We start from the raw sequence: 26320 nt of genomic DNA, 5'->3' as shown, positions 1-26320 counted from the left end.
TTAATTCTCTTGTAAAACGTGTTTTTTTGTTTTTGTAAGTCCCATTTTCTATTTGAGATATTTATTGATTGATTGATAAATATATTTACAGTTTATTTATAAAAATGTCTGTTTTAATTGCATAATTACAAAGTAATTGATGAAATGCTTTATTTCTATTTCCATGATACTTGTTTCCCATATTAAATGAGTGATGCATTAAATGTTTTCTTTTTTTCCTATTTTTCAGAGTGATGTGAAATGGCTGCTTCAGTGAAGCTCAGAATTATACTAGGGGAAAACAATTGCCAGAGACTGATTTTACAGAATGGGCTTCCAGCGACTGTTCCTGAACTTGTTGAGCACATTAAGAAGCAGTGTGGCGTACAGTCTGACTTCAGGCTTCAGTTCATGGACGCTGATTTTGGCAATGAATTTACCAACTTGACTTCTATATCAGAGATCGAGGACAAAAGCACCATAAAGCCAATCTTTCTGGCCTGCTTAGTGACACTCCACCCCCTCCTTACTCAGCTCCTTCTACATCGCGCTGTGGTGATGACTCATCACTTTCAAGTGGCTCCTCTGACACAGACATTTTGTCATCTCCTGATTCTACCGCCTCAAGATCGTCTGGATGGCCTGTTGTTTTTGTTGTTCCCCGATTCCCATATGATTGTGAGCTGCAGCTGGAAAAAGCCAATGCTGCATTCAAAGCAACTGGAACTTTGCTCGACCCTGACATCAGACTTAAAACTGCTATTCTTGACAGTTTAGCTGAAGCAATTATGCAGCACAAAGTGTACCCCACTGATAGTGAGTTTGAAGAGGCAGCAGAAGTCTTTGTATCATCACATCCTTGTTTGAGAGAACCAGGGTCTGCCACTGGATATGGTGGCTGGAAAGTTAGTTTGAAGTACAAACTCGCCAACTACAGAAGGAAGCTCAAGCGGCTTGGATGCCCAGAGGTCGAACTAAATTCCTTAACAAATAAACCTGCAGACAAGAGCAGTCCTGCTTATGGTGTGAAGAAGCCCAGAAAAGCTGAGGTGAATTACTGCCCCTCCTACCCATCAGGTGAATCTGCAGAGACACTTGAAAAGATAAGAGAGGCCCTTATTTCAGAAGCAAAGAAAAGGAACAATGAGGACACAGTGGCAGCAATGATGGCCAAGACCTTTTCTCATAGAAGGCAAGAAGTTATTTGAGATGCACCCATGATTGCAGTTTTTAAAACCAGATGGCCAGCTCTCTTCAGTGTGCGTGAGGTAACTGAATAAGTGATTAGAGTATGTTCATATTTTAATTTCAAAATAGTTTGGAAACATTTTTTTCAGTTATTTCTCCCTTGTAATAATATTAATTGTTGTTGTATCATATATCGTTTCAAGCCTGATTTGTCACCTTTACAACAAGATATAACATAAGGATTGTGCTTCTGTGGAATGAGCAATACAGCTAAATGTGTAGGTAGCACCCAAAAAATGTTTCCAAACAATTTTTCCAAGATTTGGTGGAAAATTATAATTGTTAAACTAATGGTTGTTTCAGTGCATTGATGGTTAAATTTCTCTGTACCCATTTTTGTGTCAAGTTAAGTGCTGAGTTCAGGAGGATAACGACATTCGGTTTGCTGCCAAAGTTCTTCTCTGAGCTGGATGTTCACTCATCAAAACTGCTTAAGGTCTTTGGCAAGAAGGGTGGTGCTCAGGGAAGAAAGATCAAGAGCATCCTGATGCCCATGACCCAGGTAAAACAAAGGGGACAAACTGCCAAACGCATCACTGTAAAGTTGACATTTTAAGAGGAAATGTGATGGGGAGAAGAGAGAAGTAAGACAATTTGGAAAGAGGGGGAACTTCTTCACTGTATGAAAAATGATTTGATTATAATTCTAACTTTTAGCAGATTTGACAAAGTGAACTCAAATAACTTAATCCCTTAACAATCCAGGCTGTGTGCCACTTAGTGACTTTTCATTGCCAGTACCTACTCTACACTACTCTACCAGATTTGAGTTTCCACTACCCCTCCTTTGTATATCTAGCGTGGGAAACGTGCGACTCAAGTGACAAGACTGTGTTTTAAGAAGTGTGTAAAGTTATTAAATTGACCATGTTCCACCACCACTTACATAGCTGCTGTGATTAGTGGTTCACTATTCTCTGTTCAATCAATATTAGCGTTTTAAAATGACAGTCTGTTTTTATGTTCCAATGCTCCCAATTGTTGCAGAAATGTGGAGAAGCCTTTTGTTCCTTGTTAATCTATTTCTGTGTTAACAATGCTTCAAATCGTTGCCTTGTTTGAATTTTAAGGACATGTGTATGAGTATTTCAGACTGTTTTTCCATACAAAAGCAAAGATGACAATAGGTAAATCTGTTTCATCTGATTTTGAATTTAAAATGAGACTGAAGTAGAGGGCTCTGTAGTATACAGATACATTTTGAGAATTTTATTATTCATTTATTTTTATTTCAAATTCATGGATGCACAAGAATGCACTTTTATTTTTATTGTATTTAAATTTTTTGTAGAGCCAGATGTTTTTCTATGTTTGACTCTTCATGGGCAATAAAGTTCAATCTCAAGAAATCCTGTTTGCTTTTAGGTGTTTTTTTTCCTAACTTGATATCAACTGTCATAAACTAGGATGACAAATGTTTACATTGTTTAAAACAAATATTGATGTCAGAATTGACTTTTTTTGAATTATCACTATTGATTTTCATGACTGAAAGGACTCTGAACTAAAGTATTTGTGATTGTCAAACATGCATAAGTCTTGTCTGATCAGCACAATTAATTAGTTGTGTTGTTAATAAATCAGTTGTGTTCTATCATTTTAAAATATAGTTGTACCTACCCCATTAAATTGGGTCACCCACACTGAAATCAAACATGGGTAAACATGTTGAACTAACCTTTAAAAGTTATGTTGGATTTACCCCTTGTAATTAAGTAACAGTAACGCCGACACATTGTTTATTCGGCATGTTTACATTTATTTCACTCAACAAAACTGTCTCTTGCTAAATGAGCGTATTATAATTGGGTGGAAATACTTTCCATAAATTTTGTATGTTCACCCAACAAATGATTATTATGTTGGACTTACCCCTTGTAATTGAGTTATAGTAACACCAACACCTTATGTTGAACCAACATATTTACATTTATGTCACTCAATAAAACAATTTCTTGCTAAATTAGCATATTATGATTGGGTGGAAATACTTTTCATAATTTTTTTATGTTCACCCAACAAATTATTTTTTTGAGTGTACGACATCTATTGCACATCTGTCCGTCCTGGAAGAGGGATCCCTCCTCAGTTGCTCTTCCTGAGGTTTCTACCATTTTTTTTTTCCCGTTAAAGGGTTTTTTGGGGAGTTTTTCCTGATCAGCTGTGAGGGTCTTAAGGACAGAGGGATGTCGTATGCTGTAAAGCCCTGTGAGGCAAATTGTGATTTGTGATATTGGGCTTTATAAATAAAATAGAAATTGAATTGAAATGGTGAAACTGCAGCGCTGCCTCCTCCAGTCACCTTACCCAGCACATCTTCACCACCTGCACTTGTGGATTATGTAAATAGGCAAAGATGGCGGGCTGCACTTTTTTATAATTTCAGACCGGCTGCCGCAGCCACCAAACAATATGTGCTTTCTAACCTCCACCTCACCAACAGGCACCTTGATTTCTGCATCAGATAAATTGCTTTTCTTTGTTTTCTGTGATTCATAAAAAGAAACTTTGATCATTTGTATGCATCAACAGGCATCTTACGATATGATTTGATTCAGAGAGCAACAATCTGATGATTAAACGATTAGTGATGAGTCAAAACTTTGGAACTCAGGGTTTTTCCTGCACAGAGAATTAGGAGACGTCCGTCTCTGTCAAATTTTGTCCCACCTCCAGCTCTCGAAAGTTCTCTGACATGTCATATTGGAAAACATTATTTTCTAACAAGAGTTGCACTTCATGGATATCTGTCTTTTGTAACTGCAGTTATGGCGATGAGGTGACGCTGTCATACCAAACAGTGCAAAGAGAAAGCTGCTGCCAAAACTATCAAAGAGAATGAAAAGAGTTGTCTGCAGCAGAATGTTCTTCAAACAAACCAACGTTAACATTCATTTTAAACCTGCTAACACAAGATCTGTGTTTTTAGGTACATATATAATTACTGAGAAAAAAACAATAAATTATTTTTGGTTTCCTTGTGTTTTATTTGACAGGGGGTTTTTTTGCCCTAAGTGGAAGGTCACAAAGCATTGTGAAGTCACTGAAAACGTTAATTCACAGACACAGGAAGACTCTGAGTCCCTCAAAAATAAAACTCCTGAAACAAACCTCAGCTTTAATCTAATAAATGTTGGAGCTTTATAACAACAATTTAATGATTCCAGTGGATTTAAAAACTGTCGGATATAGATTCAGTGTTCAGCACCAGATGGCACAAAAATATTTTCAATATTAGAGTTTTTTCACATAATAAGAGATGAGAAAGGACAGTCAGTTTGACACCCGTTTCACAAACACTGACAGCATGCACATATAAGAACAGACTCTACCTGTAATGTTGAAGGTAATAATAACTCACCAGGCTGAGAGCTGATGCTTAAAGACAGCTGCTTGTTACTCACACTAACCTTCTGAGTAGCTTCTGGGTTTTCCCTCCTGTCTTCATAGCATTTCATCCTTTTCCTCTAACCCTGCATGAAATTTCCTCTCAACAGAAAAAAAACCCCACTTGTTTTGCATACAGGTACATCGCTATGATTCATAACAGCTCAGTAGAGCTTTAGTTGAAATATAGGCCACCAAACCTCAGCTGCTTCTCATACGAAAGTGACAGCTGTATATTGTCTCAGTGCAACAGACTCATTTTCCTATACATATGTTTGACGTTATTTTTGTATTTGTGACCTTTAAAATACTTCGATAAAGACATGCTTCTTCCTGAAAGCAGAATATATGAACTGATGACCTCACAATGTGGGAACTGATGAAACCTCTTTAAATGCACTGACAGGGACAGTTTTCAGTGAAGGTCCTGTTTGTAAGTGCCTGACATCATGGCTTCATGTAACACTGTCTTTGGATTAGAGCTGGGAGATATGGACAAAAATTCATATCTCTGTATTTTCAGGCTGAACGACGATACACCATATATATCTCAGAATTTAGTACAAAATGAGCTCCATGTTTTCAGCTGCAAGTCAGAGCCACATTTGAGACGTCACAAGCACTTTTATAAAAACAGACTGATCAAAATAACATGCAAAGACATGGATTTTTTTTCCTGTTTGAAAATAAACAGCTGCACAACTTGGAAATGAAAAATGATATAAAATAAACAGCAGAGCTGTACATTGACTGTAGACTAATGAACAGACAGATTTAACAGAGGACCAGCTCTGTGAGTGTTGATGGAGAAATGAATGAGTGAGGGGGCAGAGCTGTGAGGTCAGGTGCACACTGGGGTGCATTATTTGACACAACTTCACCCTATATCGATATAAACTGTCTAATTTTATATCTTGCTTGAAAATAAATTGATATATATCTCACGTGGCCATTATATCACCCAGCCTTACTTTGGATTTCCAAAATGAACTGGTAAAAATTTTGACCACATTAGGTTAAAACAAACCTTCCATTATGCTCCATTAACTGTTCAGCAGACATGTGAAGTACATGACATTGGTCGGATAAACATGGTAAATTATTTTTATGCAAAAGGACAAAACAATTTAAAAAGTGAAGAAGCCTTTGACACAAGATTTTAATTTGTTGACAGAACAGTTTCTCTCCTGTGGCTGCCCATAGTCTATGATATGAACATTTTAACCTGTCACTTTGTGCTGCCTCATTGTATGAAAAATGCCTCATAAATAACATTTTATGAAATATAAATACATCTTTAATAAACTCAATCACCAGAATAAATGTTGACATTATGTTTAGGCAAACCACAGATACATGACATTTGCACAAATAAAACTTTACATTTTAACAGCACTGTGGTTACATGTGGTTTGAAAAAAAAAAACACATAGTAAATGTTTAGGAAATTATCATATTTATACCTGATTTTTGATGTCACAACCACGGCAGGAAATGCAGTAATGTCTCCATTTAGAAGTACAGCCTTTCGTGGCACTGTCTCAACAGGAACGGAGCGACATCTCAACATTTCCTCCACCTCCCAATGACAAGGATATGATGCATATGAAACATGTAATGTAATTGTTGTTTGCAGAAACGTAGTGACAGGGCAGTTTGTCTTACAGTGCCTTATCTGTAGTTTAATCACTGTAAACAGGCACGGCCCCAGGATTTTTCTCTCCCGGGGCTAAGGGGGAGCTTGACTGATATGTGGGGGTGCTAAGAAAACAACTGATTTTCATGACTTCAGTTACTTTATAAGGAGGTTCATGTTTTTTCAATAAAAGCAGCTATGATACACAGCACAAGCATGTTCGATATAAAAGTGGTTTTAACTGAATTTGGCAAAAGAATGTCCAACAAAATAGTTAAGCCTAATACAAGTGACCACAAGGTAATGGCAAAAATGTTTCACGTGCAAAGGTGACAGATTCAGCACCAGACAGCGCCCATGCACCTGCCAATAACCAGACAATACATCCAAAATGCAACAGCAAGTGCATTTATTCCATATGCATTATTAATATGAATATTCCAGCCATTTGTAATCCTCATACCATCTACGATTTTTTCTTGATCACAAAACAATCCATTGCAATGGACTGTAGGCTAGCTAGCCTTAGCCTAACGCGGGAGTATAAACAAAGGACTCCCCCCGCCCCTCCCCTCCTCTCCCCTCTCTCTCACACACACACACACACACACATTATGGTACACCAATCAATGGGGTACAGGCGCAGTACAAACATGCAAGCGAGGATTGCATTGGAACAAAATGGCTACTTGTGAACTTTTTAATGTTTTTTAACTTAAAAATATATATTATAAAATATAAAATAAAATGCTTGACTGTAAAGTTAATATAAAGCTCACAGTTTGCTGTTTTTCTTTAACATTTTTACACTTTTCATTATACAAATGTACATTGTTATCTGACATATGATCACTTGGTTTAATCGGTCCTTCTTTGACAACATCGTTCTGATTCTTCAGTCATTCATTCACAAACGCTGTGATGGTCTGCACACCAGGTGGGAACTACTGTCATTGTCTGACAGTCTTTGAACACGGCATCTTCAGCACCTCCTTCAGCAGAACCTGTTCATGGTGTATTCATGGACCTTTTACTATCAGACTTGAAGATTAGAAGCTTCCTTTAGTTTCTGTTTGTGTAACCCGTTCAGATGACGTTTGCAGTAAAAGTACCTTCTGGTTCTCTTGTACCTCGCAGCCTCTGATACGACACAGTATTTCTGAATCATCTGTGTGCTACAGGATCAGCAGGGCAGTTTTTTCGGGGTACACCGCCCTCTTGCCCCTCACCGGCATACGATATCTGATCTCCTTCCAAAACCTGGAGGAAGGAGAAAGGGATGGTGACAGCTGCGTCTCCTGTCCACTTTTCTCCTCATCCTCTCCCCTCCTCGTGCATGTCGTACACGTTTTCTTCATCCTCTGGTTCTTCCACCAACACACGGCGCCCTGCTTCTTCCTCAGGTGACGCACTGACTCTGGGAAGAGAGCCAGCTGAGCCGGGGTGATCTCTTCCAACTCCACCAAAATCACCTGTAAAGCAGAGCTCGAACTAGAATCAAGACGCCTTTTTTTAATCATTAATCAAATCATCACTAATTCACTGTGAATGTTTTTCTCTCTGTAACACAGTAATGCTCAGGTACACGTCATGTGCTGTGAGCAATCTGAGAAGATTAACTCTGATCTTCACAGGTGAATCCACAACCTGTTGTATCTGCAAAGCAAAGATCAATGTACGAGACATTTATCAAGCAACCACTCATTTTTAGCCAGTGCTGACTCAGGCTCAGACAAGATGCTTATTTACAGATTTGATACGTTAGTGTTGATTAGTTATGATTTGATATTAAGATTTAATGCAGTGTTTGTTAATTTTTTAACACTTGACCATGGGACAAAGTGACATCATACACTTCTAAAGATATCATGAGACATATTTCCAGAAATAATACACATCACATCAGACGATCTCTCGCTTATTTCAGCAGCATCAAACACTACGTAGAAAAGTGGTATATAAACCGATAACTTTTTCAGTTTTATTCCAGTGAAGCATTTTATTGGCAGAAGCTCAGAAGATGGAGCTCACAGTAGTGGCCGTGGCATCTCAGACTCAACGCAAACCACAGTGCCTGGGTTCGCATTGGGCGGGGTCTAATCTGCGTAAGTGCAGCAACAGAAAGGTTGTGGATCCAGCGGGGAGTTGTCTGAAGGTCCGTCCTCTGACCATCCTCCGTTGTCTATGTTCCTACTTCAGCTTTGTCATCGAGACATTAAACATCAGTTTCTCAGTTAAAATAAAAGATGACTAATGAACGCAGCAGGAAACACCATTAGCCAATCAGCGCGGTGTGACTAACACTGTTGTCAAGCGTGATTAAGTGGTACATTGGAACCAATGAGACGCAGTAACAACAATGGCGTGTGCTAAAGAGAAGACAGATCACCTGACATCATAGTTCATTTTCACTTTGCGCCCGGCTCTTAAAAGCCTGGTAAAACAGGTACGTTGGCATGGCTGTGAGTTTGGACTTAAAAGTATGTTAGATTCGTCTCTAGTGATGAAATCGACCCCCCCCCCCTCTCCCCCCACAGAAACATCAGACTGAAAATGAAAACACAGCGTTTGGTCTAATGTCAGTCAGGATATGAGTCTAAGGTGTCAGCAGAAACCCAAACTCTGCTGCTGGGTGTCTGTTTGATGTGAGCGTCCGCCTGATGCTGCAGGAAATGGGATCAGCTCAGTGACACGAAGCGTAATGTAAATATTGACCAGTGGAGCCTTAATGGGCCTTACTATCAGCCGTGGGTAGACTGACACAGTAAATCAGGTGTGACTGGACTTTATGTGTGGAGTAAGAATTAACAGCTTCATTAAGTTTTCTCACCTTTAGAGATTTCTCCAGCAGCACTCTGTGCATCGCCGCCACACACTCCAGCTGCTGCCTGGTGTCAGGATAGACTTCTTCGCTTCCGTCTAAACTCTGGTCGCTGTTTTTAATGTCGCTGTTGTCACCGTTATCGCTGCTCTTTGAGTTGTTGTTGTTGTTGTTGTTGCCACTGCTGGTGCTGCTTGTGTGTCTTTTGGTGGTGAAAGTGGAGGCGGTGTAGAGCAGGAGGAGGCGGCGACTAGCTTGTATGTTCTCTTCCACTGAGTCCACGATGGCTGAGGAGGAAACAGAAGACGAAGGCACGCAGTGAAAAACATGAGCGATGAGCCCCAACATAGCGACACGCATGAACTCTGATCAGACGATGTAGACCAGTATTTCATGATGCTGATATATCAACCAATTTGATCTCTGGAGTTTTCTGTTAGTTATTCAGATGTTAGCTCTACAACTATGTATTATTTATTTATTCAGACAAGGCTTCGCTAGTCTTTGCAGAATTAGACTCCAGTGGTGTCTGCGTAGGATTGTTTCCATTCAAACATGTCCAGCAGTTTCAGAGCTCTGTCATTTACAAAAGCCAAATATATTAAAAACATGTAGATGTAATCATTTCCAAAATTTACAGTATGTTTTTATCTAACTAATATTCTGCTTCAATTTATATTTGTCAGCGTTAACCTTTAAAAAACAACTTTCACTGCTGGGAAAAATAAAGTTTGCTCTCCTGCTTGCCATAGACAAGCAGAGACACGCCTGTATCAACGGTCGGTCCAGCTGCAATCGAACATCACTGTAAATTACATTTATATAGCCTAAAACTATAACACTACTTATATAACCACAACAAATTCAAAACCATTAAAAAAAGATTATTTTAAGGAGGTTATTTGTGTTCACTCGGCACGCTGTCAGGACGCAGTCACTTTCAGGGGCGGAAATCCCGGGGGGGAACAAGGGGGACATGACCCCTCCTTCAGTAAAGCTGTCCCCCCCAGAATAATTTGAGACACAATTAATAATTTTTGAACATTGCAGTAGTATTTATTAAAAGCACAATGTAAGCGGTGCTCATTATAAAAGCGCAATAATGTGCTATTTAAATCTTAAAAGATTTAGTCCCCCCCTCCCATTCCTAGTAGTGGTATATCCCACACTCTTTCCAACAGGCGGGGCTGCTTGGCAGCAGTAGCAGCATGTGGCTGGACCCGCTGTCCATATCGCGCATGGCAGGGTAAGATGTTCACTCACACAGACACAGTTTAACTTACACAAGTTACAACACATCCCATTTACTGTTACAACAAGCCCCAGGCCCAGACTGATAATATAAACTGTCTGCAACATTTCTCCTGCATTGTTCAAAAGCCAGAGTTTAGTGATAGAGAGGACAGGAGAGAAAGAAGAGGGAGAGGACAGGACAAGAGCAGTCAGTGACGGAGCGGCTCGTAGTTAATATCTGTAGGCTGTCCACCTGTCAGTGAGACAAACATGACAGACGTGCAGTTTAACTGACGGGGAGCGGCCATTACACGCGATTATTATGCATGGTTGTGAGGTGCGCAGCGGCAGATCTCACAGCACACTGTTTATAAACCAGTTCACCAGTTTAATTGCAGGAAATGTTTATCTAACTGCCGGTAAAAAAAAACAAACAAACAAACAAAACAAACAAAACAGTTTGCTCCTGCAGCCAGCCAGAGAGAAGGATCCATTCCACACACCTGAGCCAGAGCAAAAAGAGGGAGAGAAGGAGAGACATCAAGTTTCGGTCTTTGATGAACGAAGCCTTATTGTTTTGCTTCTATTAAACAATGAGAGACATGTTTTCTCCGTTTACTTAATAGCATAAATATTCACAAATACTGCGCACGGGGAGACAGAGACCTGCTCTGCTCCAGACACGGTCAGCACCTTGGACAGCACGGCGCACCTGACTGTTGTCGATGTGTACATGTTAATTTGATTTCAATCATTTTGTTTTAAATCTGGACATGTGCAGGTGGACTCAGCCAGTGCTAAGAAAAGTCCTATGCCTGCCTGTTGGAGAGATAGAGAAAAGATTAAAGAGTCAAATTGCGGTAAAAGATGCTGTATAAAAGACAGGCTACAACTTTTTTCCCTTGCCCCCCCCCCCCAGAATTATTCTCTAAAATAATTAGGTTGATGATGTCATAAAATTTGACAAAGAAGTTCAAAGTTTAATTCAAGAACAGAAGCTTCAAATGTTTTAAAAACCTCTAATAAGTAAATCTGTCTGCAGTCTGAGAAGTAAAAATCAAAGCTGTGTCTCATGTGGTTTATTTTATCCATACTGATAAACTAAACAAAAGTACAAAGGTGTCGGCCTGCAGACATAACAGCCTGTAACATAGATAAAGACTCAAAAGTCACTTTTCTAATGGAAATATGAGCATGTGACACTGTGTCACTCATAAATTAATAAACAGTTATTTAACCTGTGACGTCTCATTCTGTCCAAATGTGGCGCTACATTCAGCATTAACCAGCGTTACCTTCAGTGACCATGTGACAAATAACATGTTTGATACATGTTGACTTTCACTGGGTTGTGACTGAATGATGTGATGAGCTAAAAAAAAAAAAAGTTCCTCTGCTTCAACTTTTCATTAAAACTCTGAAGCTTGAAAGTTTTTTTTTTAAATCACATTTTATCAGAGCAGAGTTTTGTTGGTGACTCACCCCCCCCAGGAACACAGTCACGGCCTGCGATGAAGAGTTTGTAACCGCAGGCCTTTTCCAACACTTGAGGTAGTGTGTGAAGGGCGAACACCTCCACTTCCTTACTGAGCCCGACAGCACAGGACTGTGGGTATGCCACATAGGCATCGTACAACTTCCCATCCAAATCTGACACAGAAAACAAACAGAAAGGTCCTTACAGATATTTTCAGTGCTTCAGCCTGCACACATGACTTCATTCTTACATGGAGACGTTCCCTGTCATGTCACACACAAACTTCATTTTACACCAACAGGCTTCAAACTAAATGTCAGCGCACGGCAGTGAAACGTTCATGTGTTGCATAAGAAACCAGCAGATGACATTTCATGAGAAATACTGCAGGCAGCTCTGTGGTTAATTTGTTTCCTTTGTTTGCTCATACTGTTGACACATGCGGTCAGGTACGGGGCAGAGCTGCAGATGTGTGGGTACTGTATGTACGTTCACGTATGTGTGTGTTTGTGCTGAAGTGTAAAAGCGTGGCTGTGGGGGGAGTTTCCATCTGGGTGTGGTGAGTGTATTTTACTGTGAGCTTACGTTATCGTTGTGTATTTAAAGAACATAGAAATAATTAGCTGTGAAAAATTACCTGTGTTAGTATAGAGGACTGGAAATGCTCTCCTGAACCACAGCACGATGTCGACCTTAAAAAGGTAGTAGATGACGACACTGATAATGAAGAGAACGGTCACACCACCAAGCACCGATCCAACGGGAAGCATGACGTCGGGATCTGTAGAGATGGACATCAGTTTAAGATCTCCGCCGTGGACATGAGCGTTACAAGATGGAGTAAGAATGAATGAGGTGTTTGTGGTCTCATCACAGAATATTAATTCATCGCCATACACTGATTCTGAATATTTGAAATGTTTCAATTCTCATTTTTCACTTTCTCTTGTCTGCGACACTGCTGACATGCACACCGCCGCAGTGCATCCACCATAACTCCGCCTCCTGCTGCTGACTGACAGTGCTGTCCTCTCGCCACTCGTCCCATTTTCCCGCCAAGGTTTTGTGTGTGTGTGTGTGTTCTCAAAGTGCAACAATCTCAAGAGTCTTCAGAACATTTACACTGCTGCAGGAAGTTTCCATAAATTTAAAGCTTTAATTATAATTAATGTTTATTAGTTGTTCTATCCTTATATTGATCTTTTCAGGGTTTCACACACATTCATTTATTTGTGGTGGCCGCCACATTCAAAACATCCGGATCTGAACTGGATCTGAACTGGGTCTAACTGGATCTAACTGGGTCTGAACTGGGTCTAACTGGGTCTTAACTGGGTCTAACTGGGCCTAACTGGGTCTAAACTGGGTCTAAACTGGGTTTGACTGGGTCTGAACTGGGTCTAACTGGGTCTTAACTGGGTCTAACTGGGCCTAACTGGGTCTAAACTGGGTCTGAACTGGGTCTAAACTGGGTCTAAACTGGGTTTGACTGGGTCTGAACTGGGTCTAACTGAGTCTGAACTGGGTCTAAACTGGGTCTAACTGAGTCTGAACTGGGTCTAACTGAGTCTGAACTGGGTCTAAACTGGGTCTAACTGAGTCTGAACTGGGTCTAACTGAGTCTGAACTGGGTCTAAACTGTGTCTGAACTGGGTCTAACTGAGTCTGAACTGGGTCTGAACTGGGTCTAACTGGGTCTGAACTGGGTCTGAACTGGGTCTAACTGGCCTCTGCATGGATCGGATCTTATCAGCACTGAATGGACCCCCAAAACATTACTGTTGTAAACAATAATACGACTCTTTAAAACAAAAAATAAGATTTAAAATTTTGTTCACTTTGTTTTTTTAAAAGCTGTTTTACAGTGATTTCCTTTGTCACGATGCGTCTGAGCAGAGTGGCATCAAAAGACCTGCACTTTTTATTGTGAACACTTTTTCTTCACCAAAGTTTGAGTTGAAGTCTGTTCAGATCATGTTTTAATGGCGTGGGGAGGGAACGTGTCCGCCTGCGCCCTCTGCTGGTTGACTGTCTGCCAGATTAAAAACCGAGAAGATTAGTGGATCAACATACAAGTTGGTCGCCAGAAAACTGAGTGCCAAGCATTCTGAAAATCACTGATGTTTCTGTGGTAAAATCTCAGTCATCCTTATCATTATTATTAAATGTCAGAGGGGTGATGGATGATTGAGTCAGAGCGTTCTGAGGCACAGATGAAACGTTTCTACAGTAAAATTTAACTATCATTAACAGATGCTCAAACATAAATAAAATGTTGTAATTTAACTTAATAATTTTGAAATTAAGTTTCAAAATGAGCCTTTAATTGATATTTTACAGACCGCTGCAAAAATAATGACACAATCAGTGAAACAGGCAAACAACATAAAAACTATTTCACCTGTCTCTTAACGTCTATTAAATCTCCTCCTCATCGTATCACCTGCAGGTCAAAGTGTTTGTACACCTGGTCTGAAGTCGTCCTTAATTATTATACACAGGAAAAGGTGAACCGTTGAGTTGATCATCGAGAGCACCCGGTATCACATAAATCAGATGTGATCAAATGATTCTGATTTTATGTGACAGTTTATAAAAAATCTGTATGAATTTAATGATTCAACATTTTGAGAAATTTGCTCATTTTCTTTCTTTCTGACAGTTTCAGTTTTACTCTTATTCAGTGAGACAATGAACAAGACGGGATCTCGTTAATAATAGGTGACTAATTGGTGCAGTGATACTGAAACTGTAAAGCAGTCATAACTGTGTTTATAGATTATTTTACAACAGCTTCAAACGCAGCTCAGCAGATCACAATCAAGGACTGAAACCAGGGTTTTCCCTACATGCATTCAGCAGCGGCGATCTGCTGAGAGTAGATACAAGGGTATCAGGCAGTGCCCGACGTCACATTTACCAGGCAGTAAAGTTGAAGCATGTGTCCCTGCCCTTACTCCGTGTATATACCTTCTGGTAGCAGAGTAAAGTAGCCTTCAGGGAAGCCCCTGGCACTGTACGCTCGACAGGTGTAGTTGGTGTCAAAGTCCTTCTCCTTCAGCTCAGAAATTATCAGCACCTGCTCCAACCATAAACCTTTTTTAGGTTTATCCTGGCGCCACATACTGGTGAGGACAGACAGATGATAAAATGTTACGGTTCAGTTCGAGCTTCGTATTCTTCCTGTCATGCCCGCTGGGACAAAAAAGGTTGCTTAAAATAATTGTTTAAAAAGGATTCATGATCCACAGGAAGTAATAATGAAGAAAACAAAAACATCCCCAGAAACGTGATTAATGTCTTTGATATTTTGAAGACAGGCATATAAACTTAAGCTGTATCCCAGAAGACGCAGATAAAAGAGAACAGAATAAGGAAAGGTAACAGTGCTGACCGTTCTTCTGTGGTGTAGATGCGGTCGGAGGGGTTGGTACTATGAATTAACTTGTTTCTGACCAACCAGGTGATCTCAACGAAGGGATTCCCGACACACGGTACAAACACTCGGCATCGCTTGCTGAAATTTGACCCTAAACACAAACAGTAACACAAATTATAATCAACAAAACAGTTTCTCTTAATCTATGTAAATCTAAATTTAAAGAGTCTTTAACAAGTGTACGTTAAACAGACTATAATGCACAGCAGACACAGAGGAAGATATCAGTTTGTCCCAAACACATTTTCTACTGTTGGGTCTTTCGATCTTCTTATTAACCTGTGCAGCACTGATGTGACACAACAGAAAAAAACATCAGTTAATGTGGCATTTTCAACAGGCCACTCGCTGTCAACAAGGCAATTATCGGCCGATACTGATGCATGGCCAATAAATCAGTATGTCCCTGCTGTAAATTTATCAAAGCAACAATCATTTTATTCTTCAATTTGACCCACAGCTTAAATTCGCGTTACAAAGCATTTTACTCAAAATATGCATTTACTCACGCTGAGAGTGGTGTCGACAAAAAAATGAAAAAAGGCTCCCAATTTATTCAGTGACAACGTTTCGATCAGCAATAGATCTCTGTCAAGTCAAATTTGTTTGACAAACAGGAAATACCAATTCATATACACACCTCTGGGTGCTACGCACCCTCTAGTGGTCGGGAGTGCACCCAACTTACATTTACAGTGGTGTCGACAAAACACATGGGTCTTTGTCAGCTTTGGACACTTTAAGTTTCAAAATAACATTCATTCATTCATTCATTTATCTTCTAACCGCTTCATCCTCTTGAGGGTCGCGGGGGGCTGGAGCCTATCCCAGCTGACACTGGGTGAGAGGCAGGGTTCACCCTGGACAGGTCACCAGACTATCACAGGACTGACACATAGAGACAGACAACCATTCACACTCACATTCACACCTACGGACAATTTAGAGTCACCAATTAACCTGCATGTCTTTGGACTGTGGGAGGAAGCTGGAGTGCCTGGAGAGAACCCACGCTGACACGGGGAGAACATGCAAACTCCACACAGAAGGGCTCCCACGCCCGGGATCGAACCGTCAACCCTCTTGCTGTGAGGCGAGAGTGCTAACCACCACACCACCGTGCCGCCCATCAAAATAACATGTTTCTCAGAATATGATGTAGGCACAGGCTCACCCATTGGTTTCTTGATTATTTCATTGGCCGGTTCGTGGACTTCTGGGGTCAAAGTGTACATCTCTGAAAAGACAGACAAGAGGTTGTGTTTATCTAATCACAGAAATATACTGTTAATGATACTGTTAGTAGCTCCCCGACTCTGTTATTTAAAGCAGTTTAGGCTCATGGGCATTATTTGTATTTAGCCTGCTGTGACGTTTATGTTACTCACTAGTGTCTGCTGATTTTATTGGTGATGTGGAAAAGTGAAGTGTGTTCCAATAAATAAATCTATTGTGAGCAAACAGCATAAAGTCTCAGGTAGTGATCTCCGCTCTAACCTGATACCCATGCAGCAATGGTCTCTGACACAGATCCCATAATGCCACCCAGAGTGAAGTTCAGAGTACAGGTGTAGGAGGAGTTGTGTTTAAGGTCCACTCTAGCAATCTTCAGTCTGGCAGGATGTATGTAGGTATACCTGCCTACCCCATCCACTATGGGCTCACAATCCTGGATGAGGAAAGGACACATGAAAGTGAAGACATGTTAAAAATAAATAAATAAATAAATAAATACTTATTTGTCATGATGGTAGAAAGTAGATTTTGCTTTTGATAGGCCAACACCCATTAATCAGTAACTCACTGGTTAATTTTTAAGGAACAAAAAAGGCTGTGAAATACAAGAGGCCTTTCCCTTTAAGTCGGGCGCTCTGCTGCCTCAGTGAGCTTTAGGGCTGCACTTCAATGCACCATTCATTTAGAGGTGATGAAATATTTTAGTATTCATATATTAGTCATTATTCATTTATTTTTATATTCACGGCAATTAACAGATTAACGGTCATCCCTTGACATTTCTGATGGTAGACAGCCACATGGTCAAAGGAGCAGTGTGGTAAGCAGAGCTGGGTGTTCTAAAGCCCACCGGATCATCCACTTTATCTGGAGAGTAGCTAAATCCAGTTCAGGCCAACTGTTTGACAATGACTTTAGTTGTTCTTTTATCTCAGACATGTTAGGACGTTACATACCTTGACATGTTTCTGCAGAAACTTCCACCTTCCTCAGAAGTGTCACTTGATGGTGGTTGTGATGCGTCTTTATCAGCTGAGATGTCAATCAGCCGACACTAGGGAGGCATGACCGTCCTGTCCGCCGCCTCTCCAGGATGCTGCTCCAGGTGTGGGACAACATGTATGCCCCCTCGTCCCTGTTCATTGTCCCTGGGCCCCGCTTCCTTATTTCAATGGCCTCCCTGATCCAGGTGGCATGACTGACAGGATGGTCACGCCTCCCTAATATCGGCTGATTGACAGATCAGCTGTTAAAGACGCATCACAACCACCACCAAGTGACACTTCTGAGGAAGGCGTAAGTTTCCGCTGAAACATGTCAAGGTATAGCATGGTTCCAGACCATAGACCCCGCCCACTCAACTGAGTAAGCTTGCATTGCTGGTCTGGCAAACTTCAGTGATTAGCCAATCAGCGCCACGCTGATGTCAAGCTGTACGCTGGTGGGTAACTGGTGAGAATAGCAACAATGGCGACCACTACAGATCCTACAGACCACATTAACGATGCTATCGAGGTATTTCGCCACGACTCGCGTTAATGGAGGACCAAATTAAGGAAGCTGCTAAACTGGATTTAACGGCAGCTGGGCGTGCACGACGACGGAGACATTTTAAACGGGCAATGCTCGCTTGTTTTCGGCACCCCTGAGGCATGGATACTAATGACATCAGATTCTGGGTGAGTCGTTGATCTCTACTGAGTGGTTAGGGAAAAATCAAATTCCCTCCCCCTTGTAAATTGCCTTCAATGGAAGCCATGTCAGACTGAAGGTTCTGGAAGCTTCAGTCTGACACTCAGGCTAGTCAAGGTATGTAACATCCTAACATGTCTGAGATAAAAGAACAACTAAAGTCATTATCATAAACTAAAGACATAATGAACACCATTGAACAACTGTTTGACAATTCAAGGGAAAGACTTGATATTTTCTCTTTTTCAAAAACAACTCTCATCAAAATAATTCAGTGATTTATATAAATACATTTTCATTGTATTCCTCAGGAGAAGTACAAGGTAGTTTTCACCGGGATACAGCATGACGGTTAAGTGAGCAAAAAGAAAACACACAATGTAAATGTCCTTTTTGTTGTAGGAGCCGATGACACGTGTTGTCGTATCAGTGGGCTGAACGGAGATGATGTGTTGAAAAGAGTCATGTGGCTAATCAGCTGCTTTTGGAAGAAGTCATCTGAAGATAAACTCGTATGTGACAGCACTCCCAACCAGGGGCGGAGACATACTTCTTTTCTAACTGGTCCTGTAACATTATCGCCACCACTCGCAGTCACCGTCACTCAGCTGCCTGTCTCACCAGCAGACACTGACCTCTGGTGGTGCTAAATGTGAACTACATCACCTCAGTACAACATCTCTCCATCAGTTAAAGAGAAAAAGGAGTGTGTGTGTTTTTGACTGAAAATCAAACCTTCAGGATTTCTAAATACCCAGGTATACCCTAACACCTTGATGTGACCCAAGCCTACAAAGTAGTTAGCATTAGCAGTGATAGCCATCATGCTGGCCAGAAAAAAGAAAGAAAAGGCCCGAGTTTACAGAAAGTCTTAAGTTTTCAACTACAAAAAAATCTTTACAAAGGAACAAAGCTCATTGAAATGGTGTCTGAAGATGGTTGATCCAGTGTATGATGTGTGAGCTGCATTGAAGTATCTGTCTGGATCTGACCCAGCAGGACTCAACAGGTGCATAACTCACTTTGTACCACTGGATGGAGGAGCTGATGTTGTAGCTGTCAAGTTTATTCATATAATCCTTCAGAGGGCAGCTCAGGATGTCAGTGACTCCCTTTGTAAGGGACTGACGAGCTTTTCTTGGTCGTCCACACTCTCTGGCGATGGGTCGTTCCACCACAAGCTTGGTGGCCTGTCTGTAGCACCAATAAGGAGTTCTGTTGAAGATGAGATTCATTGTTCATGTTAAACAAAACATTTTTTCAGGTTGAGGACAACAAATCAACAGAGTCAAACATTTCACTCATTAAAGGTTCATTTAAAACAGATGGGATAGACATTTACCTGATCCATAGATCTTTATCAGTGTATCAATTTAATGATCAACGATCCAATATTATCAAGGCCAAATAACAACATCTATATATCATCATCTTTAGATTATGCTTTTATTTTGAAATTCTGTGTCACCGTCAAACAGAAGCAGCCAAGAAAAGGATGATGAGCATAAGGTTATGTACTCAGGAATAAATCAGCAGAGTGGAAATAATTTGTAAGTGAACAGAGAGAAAACACCTCGTATGTAAACAATGTCGTTATGAGACAAATCACGACGTAACGTTACCTGCCTGGGCGGTATCTCACTCCACTAACCTCTCACTACAACAGCATCAGCTGCTGTTTCAACAACGTTCAGCTTCATTCATTCAGGCTAAATTTCAACCGAGCTGTTCGGTCTGAAGACGCAGACACTTAAACCAACAGAGAGTAAATAAAAAATAGTGCATAACAATAATTTGTTTATCCATTAGAAGAGGAAAATTTCACTATGCAGAGGTAATCCTGTTCAGAAACACTTCTTGTTATACTGGGTGAAATGGTCCTTCATCCTGAGAGGAGTCAATACATAATGTGTTCAGAAAAAGGAACGAAAAAAATCCGACCTTTGTGGCAGCTGCAGGCCTGTAAAAACTCTGACCAATCCCTGCCATTCGGTGCAAATGGAAAGAACCAATCAGATGCCTTCATGTCTCGTCCTGCCCGAGCCCCCCTCCGTCCCTCCGTCCCTCCCTCCTCCCTGCGTGCACTCATCACGTGTCACCGTTGCCTGAAATATTCAGCACACTCCTCAGCAGAAATACAGAGTTAGCAGGAGTTTGCTGCACAATGGCAGAGAAAATGCAGCCAGAAGTATCACTTCCAGCGTTACTTGTAACGGCTCGCCCCACTAAACAGGCTGAGAAAAGAAAGTCGGAGGCAGAAAAGGCTGCGACGAAAAAGGCATTGGATAAAGCGTGAGGACAAACCAGAGTCAACCAACATTGCAGCTTTTGAACGGTGGAGACAACTGAGGGAGCTGAAGGGCCTGGAAAGTGATGCAGAGGTTGCTGTCTTTCTGTTGGACAGGTAATTATTTGTTTGCTTCGGGGGGATTTGTCATTTTACTCGGCTCTCCTCTGCTCTGCTGACTCCTACTGCATGATGTGCGTTCAAGTTTGTGGAGCCATGGCTTTGGACGGAGCACTGACGGGAGGGGGAGGAGGGGGTGGAGCTTAGAGGAGGTGCTGCTTTCAAATCTAGCTAGCTCTCCAACATTACCAACTATAGCTTTGAGACAGAAGTTTGTCTTCAGGACTTTAAGACTGATAGTCCTGTAGTTTTAGGAGAGATGATGGTTTGACATAAAGTGAGATTTATTCCAGAAAGGTCTCTCTGACAGAAAGGTCTCTGACAGAAAGGTCTCTCTGACAAAAAGGTCTTCCTGACAGAAAGGTCTCTCTGACAGAAAGATCTCTGACAGAAAGGTCTCTCTGACAAAAAGGTCTTCCTGACAGAAAGGTCTCTGACAGAAAGATCTCTCTGACAGAAAGGTGTCTCTGACAGGAAGGTCTCTCTGATAGAAAGATCTCTGACAGAAAGGTCTCTCTGACAGAAATATCTCTGACAGAAGGGTCTCTGACAGAAAGATCTCTCTGACAGAAAGGTCTCTCTGACAGAAAGTCCTGAAGGTTAACTGAACCCATGTGCTGTTTCCTGTGTGTTAGTGGAGTCAGTTTAAAGGAAACTTTGCTGCTCTTATTATTTATGTGCTGTTGTGTTGATCTTTTATGACCTAAAGTAAAACATAAAGCTGCAGCAGCTCCTTCTGTGACAGACTGTGTTAAATGATTGTATGATTGATTGCAGGTCCCTGTAAACACATCGTATCCAAATCGTATGGTGGCAGATTTTGTGATATCGGCAGATATCGTATCATTGTCCAAAGAATCAATGTGATATCGTATTATTATGAAACGAGTATTTACACCCCTCCCATTTACAGTATCTCAAACATGATGCATCATAAACAACACGTTAATTAAAACACCACAAAGAACGTGTTTACCAGCCTGAACATCTTCAGCCTGTTTGTTTGTTTGTTGTTTGTTTGTTTGTTTTCTTTGAGTAAACGTAAGGTGTCGAAATGAACCAAAGAGTAGGTGCTACTTTTTCAGTAGTGGTCAGTAATTCCTACAGTGAAGACAGACACACAAACCCCCTATTGATATTTATACTTTTTGCCTTTTTTAATATACAGGACAGTGTGAAATGGGAAGGCAGAGAGACGACATGCAGCAAAGGGTTGCAAGCCAGAGTCTAACTCGCGACCACTGCAGCGAGGCATCACCTCTATGCATGGGGCGCCAGCACTAAGCTACCGACGCCCCCATATTTATACTTTAACTGATGCTACCGTACCTCAGTATGCTCACATATTCTCCGTCGTCGTCCAGCCTTAAGTTAAGAAACCACAAAGTCATCCCGAGCACCAGGATTCGGCCGGTCTGGTTGGTCATTTCTCGGCCAGTCTTTGAGTCATACCAGGAGATGTTGTACGGGACAGTTGTGAAGTTGAAGACGTCTGAAGACACCAGGGTGCTGTTCAACATAGCCACGTCTCCAGGAACAGAGAAGACCCTCTCAAACTGGAGATTGAAGTTGGTACAGTTCTCTGTAACACACACACATCAGTGGAGAGTGGGTTCGTCATTTATTCATCCAGTCAGTGCTGATGGAGCTCCCAACAAACATGTTGATGTCAGATTTTTTTGTTTTTTTTTCCAGCAAGATGAGCACATTTATTCATGTAGCACATCTCATCACAACAAACTCAGTGTACGTTACCAAACTTTAAAGTGACTCAAGAAAAGGTTTGTCGTCTTGACATGTGTGTACTCTTTATATTTGCTCTCTCAGATATTCTTACTTCCATGTCATCAGAACATCGTAAATCTGCATCTGCAGCAAACTTTTCTTTTATAGGTTTTTATTTCTGTTGTTCCTGTCTTACATACAGCACTTTGAGTTTGTTATACACAAATACGCTTGTCTTGCTTTTCCTTCTTGTTGGACGTTCTTTTCCAGCATTCGACCGCCAGCTCGGAGCTAAAGCAGCCCAGAGGACATCATCTCTGTCTCTCAGGATGTTTCCAGGCTGTTTACTGAAATGTTTTGGGTAACCCGTTTTTTAATAATTCTCTGCCAGCTGAAAGTGCTCGTCAGTTTTGCTGAGTCTGAGGTTGCAATGAGCATTTTATTGGTGCACCATCATATATAATGTAAATGTAGAGACAGTTTAGTCTGCAACACCAAAAACACACCAAGCGTCAGTTAAGTGTGACCTGTGGCGAGCTGCCACATACTGGCTCTGAAAATCTGCAGCAGCTGGTCCAACCTGTGGCTGTTTGATTCTGCGGACAAGAAAACTAAAAGCTGGGGAAGATTTAACTTTTAGTGGTGAAGTGGAGCCAGAGGATACCTGCAGCCATTCAGAAACAGACTCCTGTGACATGTTACAATGAATTTCTTCCCATCTGCAGCTACAGTCTGATAAGTTCAGAAAATGACATCACTTCACTGTAACCCAGCCTTAAAAACCACGAAAAGACAACACTTCGATATCACGTCTCGTCTCATATCACAGTATTGATATAATATCAATATATTGACCGGTCCAAAATGGTGATGCTGTTGATGAGTTCAGTACTTTGCTCTCTGACACTTTGTTGTCCTAAAATATATAAACAAATAAAACCTAATTAAAAATGTACCGTTATAAAAGAAATAAATCCTTGAGCCATCATTAAGAGTTAAACTCTGTAGGTTGGTCAAGTTATAATCACAGTATCTTAATTTATTTAATTTATTAATTTATACATTCAGTTTATTCAATGTATTAATTTAATTGAAGCATTTAATGCATCTTATCAGGAATGATGTGTGTGTAGCCCAACTGTCCACTGTCAGGCTACAAACACACACGGACAGAGATACTGACAGAGACACTGAGGATGGACAGAGACACTGACAGAGACACTGAGGACGGAGAGAGATGCTGACAGAGACACTGAGGACGGAGAGAGATGCTGACAGAGACACTGAGGACGGAGAGAGATGCTGAGGATGGACAGAGACACTGACAGAGACAGTCCCTGCAGTCACAGCAGTGTCCAGAAGAGGGCGATAAAAGCCTTCTGTACAGACAGGAGACGGACGTTAGAGTCAGACTTGGTAAAAACATTTGACATGTAATAAACATGATGAAATCAAAGCACAGTGTGAAGATATAAACAGATAAATATAAATATGTTATAGATGCAGTGACCTTGACCTTGACAGTGTCAGTAGTATTTATAGAGAATCTCAGCTCACCCTGTTTAAGTCCTGAACACAGCCCGAGGACAAACAGAAAGCTTCCCAGTGTCCACCGCTGGTCCATGTCTGAAAGAACACAGAGAAACAACAGTCAGAGACGAACCAGAGTTTCAACAGTCAGAAACACAGTCAACAACTTACTGAAAGTGTCCAGATTTAAAATACAGCAACACTCAGCACAAACACTTTTCTGTCCTCTTAAAACCAACTTCATGTTCCCTAATATTTTAAACTTGTGTCTGTCTCTTCTTCTCTCGACTTGTCCCCTCCCCCGTCTCCCACCCTCCCCCGACCTCAGGAGTCCACTCTGCATAAACCTCTGACAAAACGCTGCGTAATGCTTTGAAACTGGAAGGAGTCCCAGCATTCCTGAACACTGCTTACGCAAGAGAGCGCTCAGCCTGCTCAGCCCTGCCTGTAAATTTCTGAGTAAATGCTCTGATCCCTCGGGGGGGGGGGGGTCTGACGTCCTGTTTGTGTCCAACCTGTAAAACTACCGCAGGTTCAACTCCAGGGCAGAGCTGTGTGAGGCTGTTACTGTCCTGTTACATCAGGTTTGCATCACATTAGCAGTGGGCACAAAAACACTGGTGTTTTTCCACAAGTGTGACATTCTCATGTCTTGATTTAGTTGTTTACGGGAAATGTTCAGGGTCAGAGCGTGTTCATGGTTACAGAAGCTTTTCATTTTGGTTACCTGAGGAGGTGTACAATCTGTGAAAGGCAACAACACACTTGAGGTTGAGGATAGGTCACGCACACACCTGTGGTACATAAAATTTGTGGTACGCTGCTTCTGAGGAATGTTAAAATATTTTCAGGCACCTGCACAGGTTCAGTTATAATAACAATGCAAACAGCTGCACAGGTTCAATACCGACCTGTACTGTTGTTTGACCTCTTTCACATCCGCCACTGACAACCTCGTTATAGTTAATATACCTATGACATCATCCTCTGACTGCAGCCGTTCATGAGCTGTGATTAACCTAGAGGTCACAATAGGTCATCTCATACAGTGAGGTCAAGTTTTTAAGAATGATCTCACTACAATGAAACAACCACTGTGGGTTGTGACATCATGACACATGAACACAGTCGGACCTGTTGAGTCGCAGCGTTCAAGTCATTCCCGAATTATGCAGCTCCAAGACTGTTACAGACCCCAGTGTGCAGAAATATGGTGAGAATAACACGTGTACTGTGTGAGGAAAACTGCACGAGACGAGCACAAAGTGGGCCTGTCTGTAAAGGGGAGCATTATGGGTACCCACAGAGCTCATTTTCATTCAAGTATCTGGAGGTGAGAGGTGAACGGACCTCTGTGAAAATGGCCATGACAGTTTTCCTCTCTAGGCCAAAATGTGGCCTAACCTGGGAGCATCATGTGACCCCCTTCTCATGACACTAACATGACCTGGTGTCCTAGTGTCATATGGGACCAGTATCTTCACTCAGCAGAGGTCGCCGGCCTCCTCCAAAGAGGAGGTTCTGTTTATTCTAACCACCTCCTCCTCATCAGCCTCCTCATCAGCCTATGAATCATAGTTTATCTGATCAGCTCGACAGTGCTGCCCAACGAGGAGCGCTCCAGACGGTCAGGTTCACTTTCAGACAGACAGCAGAGAAGGAGCAAAGGAGCAGAGGAGGAGCACTCCAGACTGTCAGGTTCAGGGACAGACAGACAGTAGAGGAGGACCAGAGGAGCACTCCAGACTATCCGGTTCAGGGACAGACAGACAGCAGAGGAGGACCAGAGGAGCACTCCAGACTATCCGGTTCAGGGACAGACAGACAGCAGAGGAGGAGCAGAGGAGGAGCAGAGGAGTTGTGCTCCAGACTGTCAGGTTCAGGGAAAGACAGACAGCAGAGGAGGAGCAGAGGAGGTGCAGCGGAGGAGCACTCCAGACTGTCAGGTTTAGGTAAAGACAGACAGCAGAGGAGGTGCACTCCAGACTGTCAGGTTCAGGGACAGACAGACAGCAGAGGAGGAGCAGAGGAGGAGCACTCCAGACTGTCAGGTTTAGGTAAAGACAGACAGCAGAGGAGGTGCACTCCAGACTGTCAGGTTCAGGGACAGACAGACAGCAGAGGAGGAGCAGAGGAGGAGCAGAGGAGTTGCGCTCCAGACTGTCAGGTTCAGGGAAAGACAGACAGCAGAGGAGGAGCAGAGGAGGTGCAGCGGAGGAGCACTCCAGACTGTCAGGTTTAGGTAAAGACAGACAGCAGAGGAGGTGCACTCCAGACTGTCAGGTTCAGGGACAGACAGACAGCAGAGGAGGAGCAGAGGAGGAGCACTCCAGACTGTCAGGTTCAGGGACAGACAGACAGCAGAGGAGGAGCAGAGGAGGTGCACTCCAGACTGTCAGGTTCAGGGACAGACAGACAGCAGAGGAGGAGCAGAGGAGGTGCAGCGGAGGAGCACTCCAGACTGTCAGGTTTAGGTAAAGACAGACAGCAGAGGAGGTGCACTCCAGACT

The 26320-nt window shown here is 41.9% G+C and overlaps 2 protein-coding genes across 6 annotated transcripts in view; both read right to left on the bottom strand.

The window, feature by feature from the left end:
* Positions 1–5618, bottom strand: part of LOC125899698 (interleukin-1 receptor type 1-like) — a 53606-nt gene extending 47988 nt beyond the window's left edge. The window contains exon 1 of one of the 3 annotated variants that reach the window (XM_049594170.1): positions 4638–5618. In XM_049594170.1, the coding sequence (XP_049450127.1) occupies positions 4638–4685 (48 nt within the window). In that variant the 5' untranslated portion in view covers positions 4686–5618. Of the gene's footprint in view, positions 1–4588 lie in introns of all 3 variants that reach the window. The other 2 variants (XM_049594174.1, XM_049594171.1) reach the window with 2 other exon arrangements.
* Positions 5619–6642: 1024 nt separating this feature from the next.
* The window catches only part of LOC125899697 (interleukin-1 receptor type 1-like), a 35400-nt gene continuing 15722 nt past the window's right edge, over positions 6643–26320 (bottom strand). For 2 of the 3 annotated variants that reach the window (XM_049594169.1, XM_049594168.1), the window contains exons 2-12: positions 23838–23906; positions 21885–22137; positions 19171–19363; positions 16718–16889; positions 16395–16457; positions 15176–15311; positions 14752–14906; positions 12419–12562; positions 11787–11954; positions 9081–9358; positions 6643–7722 (exon numbers count right to left, since the gene is read on the bottom strand). In XM_049594169.1, the coding sequence (XP_049450126.1) occupies positions 7426–7722; positions 9081–9358; positions 11787–11954; positions 12419–12562; positions 14752–14906; positions 15176–15311; positions 16395–16457; positions 16718–16889; positions 19171–19363; positions 21885–22137; positions 23838–23904 (1926 nt within the window). In that variant the 5' untranslated portion in view covers positions 23905–23906 and the 3' untranslated portion in view covers positions 6643–7425. Of the gene's footprint in view, positions 7723–9080; positions 9359–11786; positions 11955–12418; positions 12563–14751; positions 14907–15175; positions 15312–16394; positions 16458–16717; positions 16890–19170; positions 19364–21884; positions 22138–23837; positions 23907–23981; positions 24108–26320 lie in introns of those variants that run through there. The other variant, XM_049594167.1, reaches the window with a different exon arrangement.

Source organism: Epinephelus fuscoguttatus, linkage group LG13 (assembly GCF_011397635.1).
Source record: "Epinephelus fuscoguttatus linkage group LG13, E.fuscoguttatus.final_Chr_v1".
NCBI lineage: Eukaryota > Metazoa > Chordata > Actinopteri > Perciformes > Serranidae > Epinephelus > Epinephelus fuscoguttatus.
The sequence above is the reverse complement of the archived record's forward strand: the minus strand, read 5'-3'. Positions and strand labels throughout refer to the sequence as shown.